At 39.3% G+C, this 21,579-nt stretch overlaps 1 protein-coding gene across 18 annotated transcripts in view; it reads left to right on the top strand.

The window, feature by feature from the left end:
- TENM3 (teneurin transmembrane protein 3) overlaps positions 1-21,579 on the top strand; it is a 1,030,160-nt gene that overhangs the window by 821,716 nt on the left and 186,865 nt on the right. For all 18 annotated transcript variants that reach the window (XM_075860221.1, XM_075860218.1, XM_075860216.1 and 15 more), the window contains 2 exons: positions 10,041-10,163; positions 13,838-14,052. In XM_075860221.1, the coding sequence (XP_075716336.1) occupies positions 10,041-10,163; positions 13,838-14,052 (338 nt within the window). The remainder of the gene's footprint in view (positions 1-10,040; positions 10,164-13,837; positions 14,053-21,579) is intronic.

Genomic DNA, 21,579 nt, shown 5'->3' with positions numbered 1-21,579 from the left:
CACAATGCCACAATCTTGCATACTAAGTTAATAAGAAAACATTGAAGTTTTAAGCAGTTAAGCACTTTTATTGGAAAATATTTTGCTGTTGCAATGCTCACTTTCCTTTATTCCAGCCATAGGAAGCAGTTGGCACAGTATGATGAAAATCTGCTTTCTAAAAACCGTTGGCAGACAAATTTAACGAGTTTGTTCTTTGACACACTAACAAAGAGTCTAAAACAGATGGATAGATTGCGAGCTCAAAAATACAGTTGAGTAACTGCAAACGCAATGGCATAGTTTTTTCTACTGGCAGTCCCCAAACGCTTGTGACACAAAAGATGTTATTGCGGAGACAAGTAGAAAAGACAGATTAAAAAAAAACTATACAGACACATAACTGTCAGCGTGATAAAATAACCTTAGAAATCTGGCAATTTTGCTGAATTCTCTTTCCAAAAGCCCACATTTCTTAATTTTCTCAGCTAAAACTTTGAAACATTTTCAAGATGGAAATATCTGAGATGTTTATTTCTATAGCAGAGCAACTCTTTATAATTAGAATCCTAATGACAGGAATGACTAATGATATTGTTTCTTATTACTATTATAATCATCTTCATATTATTATGAGAATATTATTCTAAGATTATTAGAAGTCACCGAGGAGTTTTGTGAACTGTATGAATTGTTATTTATACAGGTCACTGAGATGAATTTAGAATAAATAGTAGAAGGCATATTATTCCTTATAGTACTCACCTCAGTTACTGCAGAACCTCTTTTTGGAGAGTATGGGGAAATTTTTGTCCACCATGGATTGAAAAGAAACGCCTTTTAAAAATACATTTTTAGAGTAGGAACACACTAGGCGGATACGCTGCATAAAATTACACAGCGTATTCGTCCTGGCAGATACACTGTGTAGTTTTACGCAGCATATCTGCCTAGTGTGATCCCACCATCATGATGTATTATAATGTTTTGCAGCAGTTAACACACAATACCGTATAAAACACACTGCAGCTGCTGAACAACCTCTTTTAAAATAAATAAATTAGTGAAGGAGCATTACATGACAGTCAATTAGTGGATGACAGAAGAGGAACTTCCTGCAAACGGGATCTATGACAGACCTCTACTCCAGAAAAAAAATGTCTAAGTAGTATCATTTACCTCCTTATAATTATTAGGTTCTGACATCACAATGTGATGATTTATTTAGATTTTTTTCATATAGAGAGAAACATATAAAGAACATGCCTCCGAACTTTCCGTTATTCAAAAGAGGGACAACCTTTTTTTCCCTTTGTTAAGCCACACCTCTAACCCTGCCCAATCCCCGCCCATACACACACAGTATAATGCCCCCACAGAGCCCTTCACACAGTATAATGCCCCCATCGAACCCACACTCATTATAATACCCCCATAGTGGCCTCCACACAATATAAAACCCCCATAGTGCATCCTACACAGTATAATGCTCCCATAGAGCCCCACACACCATATATTGCACCCATAGTGCCCCACACAGTATTATGTCCCAATAGTGACTCCCACACACACAGTGTAGAGCCCGTATAGTGCATACCACACAGCATAATGCCCCCATAGTGCCTCCCACACAGTATAATATCCCCATAGAGCCGCTCCACCCAGTGTATTGCCCCATAGTGCCCGACACTGTATAATGCCCAATAGTGCCTCCCACACACATCATAATGCCCCTATAGTGCCCCCACACAGTATAATGCCCCCATAGTGTCCCCCACAGTATAATGCCCCATAGTGCCTGCCATACAGTATAATGCCCCATATCTGCCCCCACACAGTGTAATGACCCACAGCTGCCCTCATACAGTATAATGCCCTTACAGCTTCCCCATCACACATAATATAATGCCCCATAGCTGCCCCCCTATCCAATATAATAACCCCATAGTGCCTAATAAAAATAACAAAATAAATGCTCACCTAACCCTGTTCCCCTGACGTGTAGAGGAGATCCCTCCAGGCTGTGCTATGAGTGGCTCGGCGCAGACTGGAGTGATGACGTCACTGCACCTGCCTGCGCCGAGTTGCTCATTGCCAGCATTACACAGTGAATGCTGGAGCAGGGAACTGATGACGTTTTTATTGAAATAAAAAACTCCCCCACACAACCCTCGAAGTAGTCCAACGAATCTTTGATGTAGTCCAAATGGTCCAGCGGAACCTGCAAAACAAAAATGAGCAATATGAAACGAAAAAAAAATTATAGTCACCTACAACAGTATTCTGTCTTCTTTCTTCTCCCCTGTGCCAATAGAAACTAGTCGTCAATGAACTCTGATTTCTCTTGTGGTGAACAGGACCTAGAGATGCGCCAGAAATATTAATAGATGTGAATAATTCTGGCACATCTGGGTGGTCCTGTGTGCCAGAAAATCTAATGCAGGGACTCCTAATAAAAATTATAACACCTTTCCTTTAAAGGGTAACTAAACTTTTAAAAAATTTCTGAGATGTCATAGTGACAGGTCAGAAGTTTTGATCGGTAGGGGTGCAATCACTGAGACCCCCACTGATCGCTAAATGAAGCGGCAAAAGTGCTCGGGTGAGCAGTGTGCAGCTTCAATTTTCTCGGAGCGGTGTAGGGGCTCAATAGAAAGTCTATGAGCCCGTACACCAACTGTTTAGCTTTCCGAGGGAAGCCGATCAGAAACAAAGCTGCACAGCACTCACCTGAGCACTTCATTCACCTGAGCAGCTTCATTTTAGCGATCAGTGGGGGTCTCAGTGCTCGGACCCCCCCACCAATTAAAATTTCTGACATATCACTATCACAACTCAGACTTTTTTTTAAAAGTTTAGTTACAGTTGAAGCAGTCAGACACCCGCCCTTGCTGTACTGTATAATAAACACTGGGGGTGCTATGGGGAAAATTATACTACAAGGGGTGTCTGAGCGTCTGACTGCTGAGCACTCTATGGGGAAGGATTATACTGTGCTCAGCCTCCTGCCCCCACTAATTTAAAAGTGATCGGCCAATGTTTGGGGGGGTTATACTGCAAGGGGGAAAGTCTGAGCATTCTGATGACAGCAGAGGCCTCTGTGGGGGAATAATCTCCCCCATAGAGCCCTCAGTAGTTACTATGTGGTAAGGGGGGATGCCTTAGCATCTAACTGACTGCTGAGGGCTATATGCGGGGGAATTACCCCCCATAGATCCCTCTGCAGTCAGTAATGAAAGGTGGTTTAGAAGGGGAGTGACAATCATCCTGATTTTAGCGGCGTATCGCTTATTTATCAATATACTGTAGATTTAAAAAATCACAGTTTATCAGATATAGAGCAAGCTGAGCGTTGCGAGCTCTCCCCGACCTCCCACGGCTGATTGGCAGCTTTCTCCCTATTACTGTACATAGGGAGAATGTTATTAATCAGTGGCGGTTGGGCGGGATGAGCTGGCAGCTTATGAAAATAGAGTACTCCAGAGCGTGTGCGTATGATTGAGAGGACTTCTGGCTCACACAGAGCTTGGCTCAAGCTGCACCTAATAAACTGTGAGTTTAGAAAAATGACACCATATTGACTTGTAAGGGACACACTGCTATAATCAGGGTGTCTGTCACTACTTTATGTTGTCCTCAGATAGGGAACCATAAACCTGGTGACAGATTCCCTTTAAATTAGCTTCAATAGGGCTAGAATTTAAAAATATTCCAAATTGTATTTGTGTTTATTATAAATTCTGTGCCAATCCCACGCCGCCGGTATGTTGTAGGTTGTTGCATTATATGGCAGTGACTGGCTGTCATGACTACGTGACATGGACATGTCACATCCCTGTGTAAGCAAGGTAAACAGAGAGGGGTGGGAACGAGCAGGTACCAGCGGTGTCGAAATATCTAAAAACACAACTTTGACAACCTTCCCCAGTGGTCGCTAACATCTTAATAGGCTTTCCGCTAAACATTCTGCCCACCCCGCCCTCTAAAGACTCAAATACTAACCCCATAGAGGTCCTAATCAATCTTACTATATGAGGGTCCAAAAATTCTGATGGTAGCCCTGTATTAAAGTGCAATGTTTGTGAATGGGAATGTATGAATTCACATTTGTAAATTGTGTTTTCCCATTTAGGAACCCATAATCACAGTAAGATTGCACATTGAACGTGTAAATGCTGTATGTTGGGATGGCATAGTACATACAAAGTTTGTCAGTTCTCAAAGTAGTTCACTAGGTTCCCTGCATACTAATGCACAGCCTACGTATGTGTGCCAAATTTTTTTTCCCTCACTGGTGGTTTCGTTTATAGTAGTATATTGTCATTTTGTTTTTTGTAAAGGAAATTATCTCTCTATGTAACATCTTCCTGATGAGTTTGTGTTGGGCCTGTGCTAATTCACAGCAGCCAATCCGAACAGTTGCAGTGAAGTGAGACAGAACAACAGGTTGATCCTGTAATGACATAGGAGGTGAATGTTAGACTACCTTGTAATCCTAATAGACAATATACATACACTAGAGGTATGTAAAATAAACTTCTAGACATATTGTTGAGTTTAGAGCCACCATAAGAGGCCCAATTGTTTAAATCAGCCATGTATCCAGAAGCTGCAATAGTAAAGTACACCTTTAAATTACAAATTCTGCCAGTTCTGTATATTATGCACAGGGCTGGCCTTACATTGGATGGTACCCATTGCAGAACCTTCTGTTAGTGCCCCTCCTTACATATGGCATGCTATCATACACTCTACAAATAAGCGTATTAAAAAGCGCCTATCTATTATTGCCATATAGTATGGTGCCTAAATACCAGTGGCATACGTTCACCAAAGAACACTTCCGTCCAATTGTCTATATAACAACGCTATAGAGTGGCGGCACCTCCATACTATGCAACAATCATATACCGTACAGTACCTAAGTAGCAATGCTGTACAATGTAGATATTACCATACAGTGCTCAAATAATACTAATAATGACAAAATAACAGCATGATAAAAATAATCTAACAGAGCTATACAGTGTCTATTTAATACTGCTGTACAAATAATATTACGTTTTGTGGTGGTCACAAGCCTTGAGTACCAAGCCATCTAATGTGCCCCCTTCAGAAGGGACAGCTGTAGCACACTGCGTGACCGTACAGTTCGCACACCCCTAAGTCCTAAATTATACAACATAGCTGATTATATACAGATTGTTTGTCTTATAGCTGTTGAGTCATACTGACTTTTATATATGCATTATATTAAAACAAAATGCTATCCAGCCTGTGCCCGCACTCTCATCCTTTACTTGTATCATTTGCTTATTCCCAATCACGTTACCATCTGCATGCACACAATTCTTTTTTTTTTTTGGCCAGCTGTGAATTTAAAAATGAAGTATTTCTCTGTACAGTCCTATGAGAAGTAACACTGCTGATTATAATAGCCGACACTTTATCAAGGTATGACAGTTACAGATGGACATACCAAAGCCCCAAATAGACCTATACACTCCAACAAACAGCACATACACACAGCGGGAAACTCCAAACAAAAGCTAATTTATGGAAAAATATGTGTTCCTAATCAAAGCCGGGCCCTGCTGGGAACCATATAACACACAGTAATCCGTACATGCAGATGCTTTCATCTTACATTACCAATTTGGTACCAGTCCAAACCCTCTCATCTTACCTTATCACCCTGTGTGAGCCCGCTCACTGCCGGAGTCTCTTACTTCTACAATGTGGCTGACTACAGGCCCTTCAGGCAGCACACAGGAATTCCTATTATGATCAGATGTAACACAAAGGACTCACTGACCTGCTCTGAAAGTTAATTTCTACATCTAAAATTGATATATTGGTCTACAGAAAGGTAATTAAGCATGAAGCACAGACTGACAGGTTTTGTCTTCTACATTAAACCGCCCAGAATTTACTGTACTAGTTGTGGAAATAACATCACAAAGCGGTTACATAGTAGAGGGAGCACAGAAATGAAATGTTTGACAGAAAGATGAAAAGAATTAGACACGGTGATAATATTTGCAGTTTCATTTATTTTCTTTTTACTCTACTGTCAACTAGCAATATCTTAACAAACTTCATAATTATAAGCTTCTTTCCTTGATAGTTTGTACTATTGGATTTACTTACTGGTTCTAGGGATTACATTAAGCAAAAGTCAGAAAGACAATTGTTCTCTTATTAGCAGTACTGAATTTAATATAAAAAAAATGAATTCTATATGTTGTGTTGTATTGCAGATCAGCATGTTCCCCAACAATTTCCCAATATAATCGGTAGCAAGGTTAGAGTGAGGAGAGCTAAAAGTAACCAAATGTCGCCTTACTCCATTATTTTGGAGCAGATCAAAGGCTTCTTAATACAACATTTATTTACATGCTCAATTTCATCACATGAACACCCAACAAAGAAATTAATCCTCATTCTGCCACAGTGGGCGAAGAGATGCAAATTGTTCCATTCTGTCTCTAATAGCCAATATAGAATCTATGGGAGCCTGAAGGGGCTAACAGAGGATTTTAGATTCTCTGCAACTTACCAACAGACTCTTCAGCAGACTAAAGGCTTTTTAGAGTAATCTATAGCCTGTAAATGCCATTCATACTACATTTTAAGGTCCACCAATGGGTTTGCATGGAAGCTGTAAATGATTTGATATTCACTTAAGTTCTGCAAGCAAGGTCAAACTGACCATTATAGTATTAAGGCGGCAACAATAGACTTACATAGTTAATAAGGTTGAAAAAAGATACAGGTCCATCAAGCCCAGCCTATAATCCTACCATGTTGATCCAGAGGAAGGCAAAAACCCCCAACAGATGGATGCCAATTGCCTTATATAGGGAAAAAATCCTTCCCGACTCCAAATATGGCAATCAGAAAAATCCCTGAATCAACGTAACATCTTCAGAATCTAGTACCCATAACCTGTAATATTATATTTTTCAAGAAAAATAATAAACCAATCATAACAACATCTTGTGGCAGAGAACGCCAAGGTCTCACGGCCCCTACAGTGAAGAATCCCTGTCCAGTGGCTAATGGCCAAAGGGCTAATGGGTTGAAGGGTCCAACATCTCCTATGTCAATTTGAGCTATAATGCTTGGGGTACCAGATCACTGTCAGTTCATCCATGTTTGCGAGTTGTATTTAGATCACACTTCTTTGTTTAGGGAGCAATTCCCATGATAAGATTATATTATGGAATTGTTTTTTAAGCTATTAGCTGATCTGTGACAATTTTATTAGATGCTGACACGAAAGAAAAATAACCACTGCAAAGATATAAAATGTAAAAGTGACTTTGATATTTTATGCATTGTAATATTGTATTTTGTACTTTATGTTTTAAACATTATGGTATATGCCTGCATTATTAAGTGGTTTAAAAATTCAAATATTTTAGATTAATTGAATTGTTCCCCATTTTAGTGCGCTTTATAGGACAATAAAATTGCGTAACATAGGGAAGCTGTTTAAGAAAATAAAGAATTTATGAGCTCTATTTTTTTCAATCCAAGTATAGTTACCATGACAAGTGTAGTGGATGTAAGGGGACATCAGATGTCCCGTCTTTTGAAAAACTATTCTGCAGATTCATGGACAACAGCACCTAAGAGTTTGCATTGTGAAGCAGATTTCTACTGTTCGCGCTAAGGTTTTTAAAGCCTATAGAGACTTTTGCTTTTGAAAAACCATTCTATGGGCAATCCTTGGGCAAAACTCTTGTCTCTGTTGGCATAGCTTGAACTCTTCAGATGCAGTGTAGGTAGCTAAGTAACAAAATGAATAAGGCAAACTTTATAAGTAGTCTGTCTTAGCCATTTGCTTTCCAGTCGTCGAGCATCTTACATTTTTGCAGCACCAGTAAGGCATTATTTACACGAGCGTTGTGCATCTCGGATTTGAAAAACTGTAGTTTTTCATGTCCGAGTTGCATCCGTGCTCTGCGCTGCGGGATGTGATGTCTCGCATCCCCCATAGATGAGAGTCTATGGAGGGATGCGTGAAGCGTGAAAAAATAGGACAGGTCCTATTTTCTCACGGACCCTTCACACGGTCCGTTGAAACAACGGCTTTGTGAACGGCCACATGGAATTACAAAGGGCCGTGGCACGGCCGTTGTTTCAACGGCCGTCCCATGGCCGTTTAACATGCTGGTGTAAATAAGGCCTAAGACTGACGCTTAGGAACCCTCAATTTCATTAGATTGGGGAAGAATCCTCTTTGGTTCCCATAGGAAATCCCATGGGTTATTTTCCAATAGACTAAACTTTTGAGTAACAGATGAATGGGGATCATACAGTATGTATGGTTGATTTATTCAAGTTGGATAGCAGAATGTATAAGTAGTCCTCACAAGTTACTTTGGCAGATGTAATATTTCAGAATTCATCTACATCTATTTTGTATGTGACGCTTGATGGTATCTTACAAACTTCTGCTTGAAATCAATTCAACATAGGACAAAACATGAAAATAAATGTAATCATAGCTTCCTGGATGTTGAGCCAATGATTTAACATAAATCCCTCACTTACTCCAAGTTTCCAAGGTATTTTTTCCAAATCACATTCCCATCATGTATACCGAGTACTTGCCAGCAAATAAAGAGCACGTGCAGGCCTTCTCAGCAGAAATTGGTTCAATAATGCAACAAGTTGATATGATATGGGTGAAATGTAAAACTGAACAGGAAAAGCAGAACTACATTTAGATACAGTTCAACCACTGGCATTATCTTCTGGCCGATGTCATATGGACCTCCGTTAAGTTACATTTCCTGTAACTGGTGCCATTATATTTTCCCAGTAATTATACAATGTGGGTTTTTATTTATGTATCCCATGACAGATCAAATATAGTATATTTGTTTGTGATACATATACGGATCGTCATATCGAGACTATGAGGCTTCTTGCCATATGTGTCCTTCATTATAGGTCATAGTACAGAGTTTATCTTTGATTTCAAGTATTCAACAGCGACAGGGAGCCCAATACCCCGAGGGTAGGCTACTATATTAGATTTACAGTTAACAAACTTTATATGCATTTTAGCTCTAATAAAACCAATGCCAAATATAAGGTGTAGTTATTCAGCTGTTTTCTATTAGTGAATGTACGTACGTGCATAGTTAGGGAAAAGGTTACATTCAGCTCTTAGGTTGATTTTCTTCCACCACTTACCTTTGCTCCTCTGGGATCTCCCACACCTGATTTTCTCTAAGCATATCAACCCAATGAGTGGTGCCCTCTAAATATTTTATATTGTCTGCTTGATGCTGCCCAAATGCAAAATCTGTAACAGGGCCCCCCAACTCTCAAATGTCATTTATAGTACTGGTCTCCTCATATGGGGCAGAAGACCTTTTAGGCCCCTTCAGGGGCAACTGCAACCTCTATAGTTACGCCCATGTCATTGTCCATGCTATTTGTTATAGGGTGTTCGTAGGCTCCTTCTGTTTTGTTCTTGTTTAAGGTCTTACCTTACCTTTATGTTTCTGCTTGATTTGTATTACCAGTGGTGGCTAAAACCATCTGAACCCGAACTTGACTGCATTGTTAATACCTATAGGAAATGGCTTCCTGTATGAAGGAATACCTGTAATCCATCTACCATTTTCTGAGCTCTGCCAAACCTTTCCTATAAAGTTTATATGTGCAATCTGTTTGCCATAGAGATCAATGAATGCACGTTAAAGTTTGTGTTCTGCTCACAGGATCCCAATGATGTATTGAATGTGAAGATTCTTATAAATCTGAACACAGGAAACATTGCACAGACTTCTTATAAAGATTGTAGAAATCAAAGAGATGGGAGATTCAGGGGACTGTGTTTTATCAGTATGAAATATGGTGCACACTAGGGAATGGATACCGTTAAACACTTAGTGGGAATAGAGGCAGTGTTGCTTTCTGTGTGCATGGGATGATCAGTTCTGCTTATGTTGTGTACAGTTCTGTGTTCTATCAGGTTAACAGTTCTCATTCTTGTGTCTTATAGAAAACCCTTAACATTCTGTATTTCTCTTTGTCAGCCATGCATCTGTTTGGCCTCAACTGGCAGCTACAGCAGACAGAAAATGACACTTTTGAGAATGGAAAAGTAAATTCAGAAGTGGTGCCAACACATACTGTATATGTGCCCGCCGGCGATAATGGTAAGAAATTGCAGCCAATATTTAAATGTAATTTTTGGCTTTTATTTTATTTCCTGTAAAATTCTATTTCCAGTACCACATTTGTTTTCAAGAATAGCCCATTAACCCTGTAATTAATGCTATTATTTTATTAGCAATTTCATAGACAGGTCTAGTTTGCCTCTGCATGGCAATCTACAGAGGAATGCCGTGAAATAAATGTTGTACATTATAAGATGGAAAGATTACAATTACAATGGGTTGTAAAACTCATACAACATATTATTATTATTATTATTTCTACTTCTACTTCATAACAAATAAACACATATTCTGATCCATTGTATTCCCACCCACCACCCCCAATATCTACATTTACTTAATATACTCTGTAATTTACAGAATCTAAACATCACAGCAGTATTTAGGTCATGTGAAACTTATTTTTACACCTTTATATAGCTGTTCTGCCACTATTTCCTTTTCTAGCAGTGTTTATTGTTGTCGTTCTCATTGTTAGTGTGCACCTACTGAGTTCAGAACTTTAGGCATTGTTAGAGCTGGACTACTTGACTGCCACATCCTTTCTGTCCTCAGTGCAATGGGATCCAACAAACACCAATTATACTTCTGTCTTCTATATTCCGGTCTGTTCATACTCATCCAGGACAATGACAAAGCACGAGGTGTCATAACAAATAGGGCCATAAGGAATACTTTATCTCATTTACAGGGGCGGACACTTGCGGACTTATAGACGTAACGTTTGACGTAGGAGATGAGATTTCCTTTCATGGGTTTAGGCTTTTTTTATTTTCAATTGCTTCATACTATTTCTTTATTATTGTTTATTTATACAGCATCACCATATTTTCTAGCACTTTACATAGAATGCATTCATGTCAATACTTCAAGCACCCATACCAATAATCATACACAAATAGCTATAGGGGTCTATCAACTATAGCTTCATCATTTGTTTTCTTTCCACTATAGAGGGTTCTTATTTCATGAGTGTTAGGGGTTAATCTGCTTTTATTGCCCTCTGCAAAGAGCAAATGAAGTTGATATAATATTGTATCACTTAAAAGAATATTGATTCATTTCCTTTTACCAGAAGGTTTCTGGTTTCATGCAGGTTGCTGCGTATGACAGAATCTCAGCCGTGTAAAGTTATGTTGTGTGGTTATTTGCACACAAACATGTAATATGTTACCTGATGTCATTCCACAACACTCATGTTACATCCAAGGTTATGTCATGGGGTGATGATATGCTATTGATTGTCTATATATATTTCACCTTGCTGTGCGACTTAGTGATTAGCGAGACACATTTTGCAATCTGCTCTTCTACAAACTGAGCGAGTTCCCTTAACGGTTTCCTTTGCACATTAGCAATGGATGTACCTGGCCAAATTATTCTGCATAAATGTGGCATATGTGTCACTGTTTGAACAAGTGATGATAGCTGCAGATATGAACTCTCTGCTCACATTCTGCTATTACAAGCCTTGGAATTAAATCACCAGACCGTTATGTGACATGCAGTATAGTATGGCACTTGAATTCTAAGCAGAATCTTCTATTCAGATAAGAATTTCATAAAAGAAGGTTTAAGATATATTTATTGCATGGAGGATAGTCTTGGGCTTTAAAAGAAAATCCACATTTATAATACTGATGTCTTCCTATGTGACAGAGGGTCCTTTTGGACTCCTTATACACCGGGTACTGAGTGCGACTGCTACCTCTGTATCTCCCATAACTTTACTATGCCCTTAAAAACTAGAAATATATAAGAAGCTAATGAAAAATATTATACAGGGTAGGCCATTTATATGGATACACCTAAATAAAATGGGAATGGTTGGTGATATTAACTTCCTGTTTGTGGCACATTAGTATATGAGAGGGGGGAAACTTTTCAAGCTGGGTGTTGACCATGGCGGCCATTTTGAAGTTGGCCATTTTGTATCCAACTTTCGTTTTTTCAATGGGAAGAGGGTCATGTGACACATCAAACTTATCGAGAATTTCACAAGAAAAACAATGGTCAACATTGTCAATTCAACCCTCTTCTCCCACTCTTCACACACTGATAGCAACACCGCAGAAGAAATGCCTCCCGATCTGACCCCCTTAGACTTTTATCTTTTGGGTCATCTGAAGGCAATAGTCTATGCTGTTAAGATACGAAACTACGGATACTGGAAGCCTGTGCTAGCATTTCTTCCTCCGGTGTTGCTATCAGTGTGTGAAGAGTGGGAGAAGAGGGTTGCATTGACAATCCAACACAATGGGCAGCACTTTGAACACATTTTATAAGTGGTCAGAAACTTGTAAATAACTCATGAAAGAATAAAGTAACGTTAAAACCAAGCACACCATTGTTTTTCTTGTGAAATTCTCGATAAGTTTGATGTGTCATATGACCCTCTTCCCATTGAAAAAACTAAAGTTGGATACAAAATGGCCGACTTCAAAATGGCCACCATGGTCAACACCCAGCTTGAAAAGTTTCCCCCCTCCCATATACTAATGTGCCACAAACAGGAAGTTAATATCACCAACCATTCCCATTTTATTTAGGTGTATCCATATAAATGGCCCACCCTGTAGTCTACTTGTAGTCCATGCCAGTCTTTCAGTATTCAGTTTTTGGTGGCCTTCTCTGTATGGGGGAGAATATGTAAGGATGGCATTTCTGCTGTGGTCCCTATGGGAGTAACCCCGGTCTCATGCCTCCACATGTGTGAAGCTGTGGATAGGCACCTATGTATATTTGAAAAGTACAAGCAGAGCAGGTTGGAAGAATTCTTACCTAGAGCACATGGTATGGTATTTGTCTAGAAGTAATTATTCTTATATATCACATATACATGCCAAAAGCATGGAACCAGTTACATTTCATTTTGTATATAGAATCCATAGTTTTCAATATTTTTCTTTAAAAGAAACAAAATTTAAAAGAACTCAATAACCATATTTTTTGTTTTGAATCGAATGATTATTAAATCTATGTCTTGTGTGTTCTATATAAAGTTAAAAGTGTGTAATAATTATTGTGTTATCTCTACAAGAAGAGATCACCGTGGTTCTATTAATCCATTCAATTACTTCTTTTCAACATGGTGGTCCTTGAGCCTGGTGTAAAATATCATAATGATTTAATAATTCAATGAAGTTACCACTATCTGTGAGTTATGGCCTCTTATACACGCTTTAGTAATCCACCAGAGCTATGATTCATATTTCAAGTACAGATCTGACCATTAAAACTAACTGGTCTATAGTCAAGTGCAAGTAACCTACAGAGAAATGTACCTAAATGTTGACAGAGTTTTTCATTTTCTATGATATGTCAAGTAAATGATTTGCTCAATATCTAATGAAGGACACATCAGGGTATAGTTTAGTCCTGCCCTATGCTGTGCTGTGAATGTAAATATCAATTATATACTTTCTCTTATTAAATGGAAACATTTTTCTCTTCTGTTTTATTGAATCAGGTTTTATTTTAGCTTTAGTGACCCATATTCGTTCGGCTGCTTCTCTATGTATACGGGAGTAAAAAAATTATACGGATGCGGAAGCAAGTTATACATACTGTATATAACATTCAGTTTTATTATCAAACATTCCTTGTGTTAAAATTTGCTAGTATCCAAATTTGTTTTTTTCCTTTTTTCTTAGGGAAATCTGGTGGTCTTGGACAGGAAAACAATACAATTGAGTCTGGAGAACTGGAAGTTGGTCGAAGAGCCGTTCAAGAGATTCCTCCAGGTGTATTTTGGAGATCACAAATGTTCATTGACCAGCCGCAGTTCCTAAAGTTTAATATTACACTTCAGAAAGATGCACTCATTGGAGTATATGGAAGAAAAGGATTACCTCCATCACACACTCAAGTAATGCTGCCATTTTCTTGTTCTCGAACCTTATTTTTGCCTTTTTGAATCCCCTAAATATAATTGATTACTGCTCCTCCTTTGTTCAGGAAGATTTGTTGTGAGACTTAGGCTGGGTTCACATGAGCATGTTACGTCCATAATGGACGGAACGTATTTCCGGCCACACTGCCGGGCTCCTAGCATCATAGTTATGTACGACGCTAGGAGTCCCTGCCTCTCCGTGGAACTACTGTCCCGTACTGAAAACATGATTACAGTATGGGACAGTTATCCTGCAGCGAGGCAGGGACTCCTAGCATCATACATAACTATGATGCTAGGAGCCCGGCTCCCTGCAGTGTGTTCGGTCCAGGACTTGCGGCCGAAATACATTCCGTCCATTACGGACGTAACATGCTCGTGTGAACCCAGCTTTACATGTCACGTAATCCTTAGGCCTCATGCACACGACCGTAGCCATGTGCACAGCCGTGATTTTCGGGTCGGCCGGCTGCGGCTGCGGACTGGCAAATCGCGGGCCATGCACATGTCCGCGGCCATTATTTTCAATGAGCCCAGACCGCAGAAGACGGCCATAATAAGGCATGTCCGTTCTTTCTGCGGTGCGGGCTTCCGGGCCATGCATGGACCGTAAAAACTACGGTCGTGTGCATGGCCCCATAGAAATGAATGGGGCCGCAATTCTCCAGTGGATTTTCGAGGAAATTGCGGCCGCAAAAGCACGTTCGTGTGCATGGGGCCATAGTCTTACCTTAAAAGATGAGTGTTTAAAGATCACCCCCACTCCCAACACTGCCATGGGCACAATAATGATGATGTGGGTGTCTCTATAGCAGGTACGCCATTGCTCACAAAAATTTTTAGACTGTTTTTTAGAGAAAACTCTGTAACTGCTGTCCAATATTAAACTGCTCCTTATTTATTGCTTTTTTTTTAATATCGGCACTCTGCCTTACATCATTATCCATCATTAAGTTATTTTTTACTTTTTAGTAAAGTTGCATGAAGACACACTTCATGTTAGCTTTAATATTTCCATTGGGGAAAAAACCTGTATGTCTCGTTATAAATTCAAAGTGATGAGGTATATGTTGTTTTAATGACTGGGGTGGGAAATATCTGAAAAATATGTAAGTGATTGGTGTTGCCATTTCTGAAATCACAGCTAACTGCATGCTGCTTCATCTAGGACACCTGGAAACATGCTAGGCTGACACTTTTTCAGCTTATTTGCTGTGGAATGATGGGATATGTTCTCAGATAAGACAAGTTGATTTTTACTGCATATGAAAGATTAGAGTTGGCAAACAAGTGCCATCTGTAATACTAGAGTGGAATTCTATTAAAGTGATTATTTGTTAGAAAATTTTCTCTCAGTTACGGGTGTAAGTTTATCCATATAAATGTACTGTATATGCATGAGTATTTCAATTCCACTATGTGTCTACTGAGAGGACAGGAAGGAGAGCTAAAGTAAATTATTGGTTGTGGGAAGGGGTTGCCAAAGACTTATATTCCTTGGTGGCTAATGGTTTTTCCCAGCTACTGACGATGTCACTGTCCTGATGGGATGACGTCACTAAGGCTATGTTCACACGGAGTATTTTGGGGGAGGAATATCTGCCTCAAAGTTCCAAACGGAATTTTGAGGCAGATATTCCTCCCCCAAAATACTCCGTGTGAACAGCAATTATCGCGCCGTTTTTCGCCCGCGGCCATTGAGCGCCGCGGGCATAAAACACGCTTTCTCCTGCCTCCAATTGAAGTCAATGGGAGGTCGGAGGCGGAAGCGCCCGAAGATAGGGCATGTCGCTTCTTTTTCCCGCGAGGCAGTTTTACTGCTCGCGGGAAAAAGACGCCGACGCCTCCCATTGAAATCAATGGGAGGCGTTCTCGGGCCGTTTCTGCCGAGTTTTGCGACGCGGTTTCCGCGTCAAAAAACTCGGCAAAAGACCCAGTGTGAACATAGCCTTACAGACTAGAGGCTGATTTGTGAAAGTATTTAGTATGAATCACATTCCTAAAGAAGCATTTTAAGTTTCCTCTATTAGGACTGCAACTGCTATTGGCTATAAAGCAGAGTCTTCACTTAAATAGCATTTTATGGTTCCTCAGTGAGAAAGACAGTGTAGGCTATTATGGTCATGGGTTCTTATATGGCAGATGGTGAATGGTCATGGGTTCTTATCTGAATGTGACATTATCATCTTGTGATGGACATTGAAATATTATGTGGCTGATGTAATGTATGTTGTTTATAGAGTTGTCCCTTACCAAAGATTGGAGATAATAATAAATAGCATTAGATGGTGTTTTTTTCCTAACAGCAGCACTGTCTTAAAGGGGTTTTCTACCTTATGACAACTGATGACCAATCCACCGGATAGGTCATCAGTACATGATCTGTGGGGGTCCAACACCCGGGCCCCGCACAGGTCAGCTGGTCCGGTGCCTCTAGCCAAGGAATAGCGGCCAACTGCTTCCGGCTCTGTACATAGCATTATGTGCCATAACATCCGGTGCCCACACCGATGATATACTGATGACCTATCCAGTGGTCAGAAGGTGGATAACACTTTTAAATGTACGCAGTAGTCATATACTGTAGGAAAGTTAATATCTGTGCATGTTTACAAATATATTGTCTTCTCGGATTGTTTTCTAATTTGCTAGCATTTGTCACTGTTCTGTATTTGGCAAAGTAAAATAATACTCTTATATAGCAACCCAAAATGAAATAGGATGCAGTTTTTGGGTAACCTTGTTTCAAATTGTTGTTTCTAAAATACAAACATGATAAGTTGTCCAATGAGATTGGCGAAATCCAATATTTACCATGGGTGATAGTTTTTGGCCTTATATTACATAAGGTTATGTCTCTATCAGATAAAAATACCCAAGAAGACATTACAAATATTTGTTTTCAAAAAGTACCCCGTATATTAATACCATAATAAAACATCAATGCCAAGATAATCATGGAGTCTAAGTGGCCAGCCAAATGTTATCTAAGCCTGTGATTTCTATAGGCTTTAGTCAATTTACAATATATTTATATACAAAAACATCACTTTAACCCTTTTCAGCACCACCTTGTAGTAGAGCATAGTCTGCATAGCATGGAAAAGCATACATAAAATAAAAGTGCAAAAAATACAGTAAATAAATAAAAAAAATACCAATAAAATACACAATACAGCAAAGGGATAAATTTACCACTCAGAAATAAAAAATAGAATAACTCGATAGTATTTGAGGCTTGATAATTAATGTAACATCATAAAAATGCTTTTCTTGATCAATAAGCAAAATCAAGCCCTTTCTTATGATGCAACTAGTGTATATCATAGACTTGTCAGCTGTCCCTGTCCATATATTTAGCTGTATTTTACCAGGAGACAAGCAAACTCGTAACATTGCCTATATACACTGTTGAGCCTCCTGACGAAGCCGGTCGGTGGCGAAACGCGCGTCGAGGCGTTTTTGCTCCTGTGTCCCATCTCAGTAGTCCTTTTCCTCCACCATGTCTTTAGGTATGTGTCACCTTTTTCAGCATTAGGTTATCATTAGATGTTGCCGCTACTGCCATTATCATGCCTGTTTACCTTTATAGGCTTTCTTATATATGTCCAGATTATCGTTTTATACACACAATGCAGTTTCTGTAGCGCTTTTTTGGTATATGTAACACATATTTAACTATCTATTTATTCCATATTTGGTGATATTTGATATTGGACGCTAGACTCTGAGCTGGGTCAGGTCTGTTAACCCTTTGGTATACTTATTGGTATACCTTTGCTGCTGCTCTCCATATGTTTGTTTGTTTGTATGTTCATTACATTTCATGTGATACCATGTATTGTTGTTTATAAATAAAGATATATATATTCTTTTACAATACGTGGCTGCTATATATGTGCTATACCATTTATTAGGGTGTTTTGTCCCCTGTGCTTTAGTGCTTCTAGGTTGTATATACACAGTTGAGTCACATGATTATGACCACCAGCTAATATCCAGAGTAACCACCGTATGCAGCACGGACAGCAGCTAGACAGGCTGGGAGTGACTCAATAAGGTGCTGTTAGGTTGTCTTAGGTTTTTGGAGCCTTGCTGACTGCAGTGCATCCCACATTTGCTGGCGGGTGTGTGGGGGAGGATCCATAGAGCGAACAAGACGACTGAGTTGGTCCCACAGATACTCAGTTGGGTTCAAGTCTGGTGAATTAGGGAGCCAGGGAAGTACTTGGAAGTCTTGGTCGGGCTCTTCCAACCATTATCGGACATTTCTAGCCATGTGACATGTCCCATTATCTTGATGGAAGATTCCATTTGCCCCAGGGAAGATAAACTGTATATATGGGTGGACGTGATCTGCAACGATGGATTCATAGCCAAATTGGTTTAGAGTGCCTTCCACATAGATGAGTGGGCCCAGAGAATACCATGAAAAAGTTCCCCAGACCATAACGCTGCCGCCACTAGGTTGTGTTCTTCCAGCAATGGTTGTAAGGTGTTTGCAGGGTGTTTGTTCTCTGATGTTTCTCGCCTGACAGGCCAACGTCCATCTGTTCATAGAAGGCAACCCTGTGCCAAACATTGGTGGTCGAATTCCAATACTGTCGTGCAAATTTAAACCTTTTTTTCCGATGCACCTTTCTTAGCATAGGAGCAGTGATCATCCGTCTGCTTCGGAGCCCCATACGTAGTAGGGTTCGCTGAACTGTTGTTTTAGACACGTTTGGTAGCCCCCTGGTTGATTTTCACGGACGATTGTCGTTCGGATCTCGCGCACCTTCGTAGCCGACGTTCACCTCTTACATCAATGGCACGTGGTGCTCCACTGTTTCCACATCGGTTATTTCCGATGGTGCCATTTGCCCATTCACAATATATATTCACCACAGCAGTACACGAACAGTTGCTTGCCAAAGACCCTATAGGGGTTGAAACATTGCAGCTTTTTAAGCTTGGTGAATAAATCTGCTTTTTTGGATGCCTGACTGCTGCAGTCTTTCTTTCTACTACACCTTATATACCCACCAAGCCAGCCCACGACACATCACTTCCTCCATGGGCTACGCGCTGCCAACGTGGAAAGTAGGAGGTGGTCATAATAATGTGACTCGACTGTGTATAATATTATATATGGCTGTCTACATTTCTAGGGAGGATAAAATTCAGCTCAACAGTTTTACTAGTAATCTTGGCAGTAAGTACCCATGAGAATGACCTAGTGCATAAGATAGGGTCAATTGCTTTAATACATAATATCCTCATTTGCATACTGGTTGCTCATTTTGCATTATATGGGATAGATAAGGCTTGAGAGAGAATTCTTGAATAGTAATGTATAAATGACAGTACAACACATACATAGAGTAATGAATTAATAGCTGCTAGCTTTGTCCATACCAAGTCTAAAAGAGAAAGAAAACTCCCCACAACAATCGCTTAGAAGAATCACATATACATCAGACAGGAGTAATTGACACTGGTTGTTCGTTTTAAGCCAATCAATGCTAGACTGAAAGTATTTTGTGACACTTGCTAAAATGTCAGTTTTGTTGCAACACAAGGATCAATATGTTTATTTAAAGAGAATTTTGGAAATAACAAAGGACGATGATTGCTTAAAGCAAATTTAAATGAAGGAGAACATACATCCTTTATATTTGCTAAATGTAATGAATTTTTTTCATTAATGGAATCCATATCACCCCGCCTAACCTTCTTATGTATTTGAAAAAAAGACCACCAAGTGCTGGAAAGTGCTGACAAAGTGCATATCTTTCCTCTATTTTTTTATGCCATTCAGAGCAGAACAATTACATTGCCAACAGTTGATTGTGTTTGGATAACATTTCATGTCTGTGTTGGTTATAAAGTCACAAAATTGAAGTCATAATTTCAATAGAATACAGATTTGCCTTTTTAGATACTTTTTTTGTCATTAAATATAATGCATATATAAAATAATACCGCCATTCAATGACTAAATATTACGGCCATTTAGTATCCAGGTAATACTAGCATATGGTGCCCTCATAACACTGTCAGATATTGCCCACACATAATGCCATTTAATGCCTAAATAAAATTTCTATATATCGTCCAAGTACAACTGCAATATAGTGCACAAATTATACTCCCATGCAGTGTCCTCATAATATTGCATATACACCATATATGATACCACTATATAGATCAATGCTGAGCAGGAGGCAGAACTGTGCAGCTATAATTTAACAGCCGCACAGTTCTCTCTAGTGTTGGGCACACTGCTCATTGTAAATGAGCGCTTTGCAGCCTACTGGAACGGCCACAAGTGCAGAGTGTTTTTCTGCTCTACTCTCAAGTAGCTCCAGTGGGTCCAGTCCTTGGGGTCACTAGTAAATCTGGGTAAATTTGTATACAATTTTCCCATAAATGTGGCTATGACATAAGTCAAAGTCAACCTTCAGAAGGAGTCTTCACTTGGTATCAGATAACTGGAGAAAGCCATCTGGAGACAGACCTGTTTCTGCCTTTTGGGCCTCATCAGCACAGAGCAAGTGACATGCTACCATAATATAGCTGTAATACAAGTTTGTTATTATAGGGATAAATCCTAGTAATAAAAATAGAGTATAGAACTACAGTTCACATTTATAGTCAAATGAAGGAATTTTTCATGGCATCAACATGAGGTTGACTTTGAAAAAGTCTACAATTGATTTGTGAAACAAAATAAACAATTGATTTTTTTAACAGTTTCTTTAGGTTAAATAGAAGGCTGCAGGTGAAAGGAAAAGTGGAAAGCTCAGTTTTGATTCTTCAAGCATTAACACAACAGTTGGAAACAATATAGATATCCATTGTGATGATGTTTGTCACAACGGAATTGTAACTTTAGAATTGACTACAAAATAATAATAAAGAATTTCATGAAAGAGGGGAAATCGACAAAGAACCCCTCAAGCACATACTTTTAACAACTCCATTAGCCGCCCATTTTGTGCCTAGATATATTAGGTTATAAGTGCTTCATTTTGATAGACTTTTTTGAAATGAGCAAAGTGTACAAAGTCTAGATCTTTTCAAGTGTAAATTAAAAAGGCACCGCAGACTTAGCCTGTGGTGATCCATTACTGTCATTGATTTCCAAAAGACATTTTAAGATGTGTGCCAAATGACTATTGTCTGTACTGAGTAAATAGTCCACTTGACCTGTTTTGTATTGTGTCTTTATAAAAAAAGGCCTATGAACCTGTCATGTTATGTCAAAAAGTCAGCATTGGGTTTAATGGAGCATTATCACGTTTTTGTATTTTTTTTTCCCCCAACTGCACCCTTTTGTCCCTTAAACCCAAACCTAAATGGATGGTGTCCGAGGATTCCTTTTACATTTCATTTGCTGCTAGGACTTGACAGAATAGATTGGAGGTTTCTCTGTCGTTCATTTCACACAATACATAGATGTATCACAACCTAGAAACTCAGCTATGGAAACCGATAGGCATAAAAAAGGAATAGTACATT

This window comes from Rhinoderma darwinii, chromosome 1, assembly GCF_050947455.1.
Source record: "Rhinoderma darwinii isolate aRhiDar2 chromosome 1, aRhiDar2.hap1, whole genome shotgun sequence".
NCBI classification, from domain to species: Eukaryota; Metazoa; Chordata; class Amphibia; order Anura; family Rhinodermatidae; genus Rhinoderma; species Rhinoderma darwinii.
This window is presented reverse-complemented; position numbering and strand designations above follow the sequence as displayed.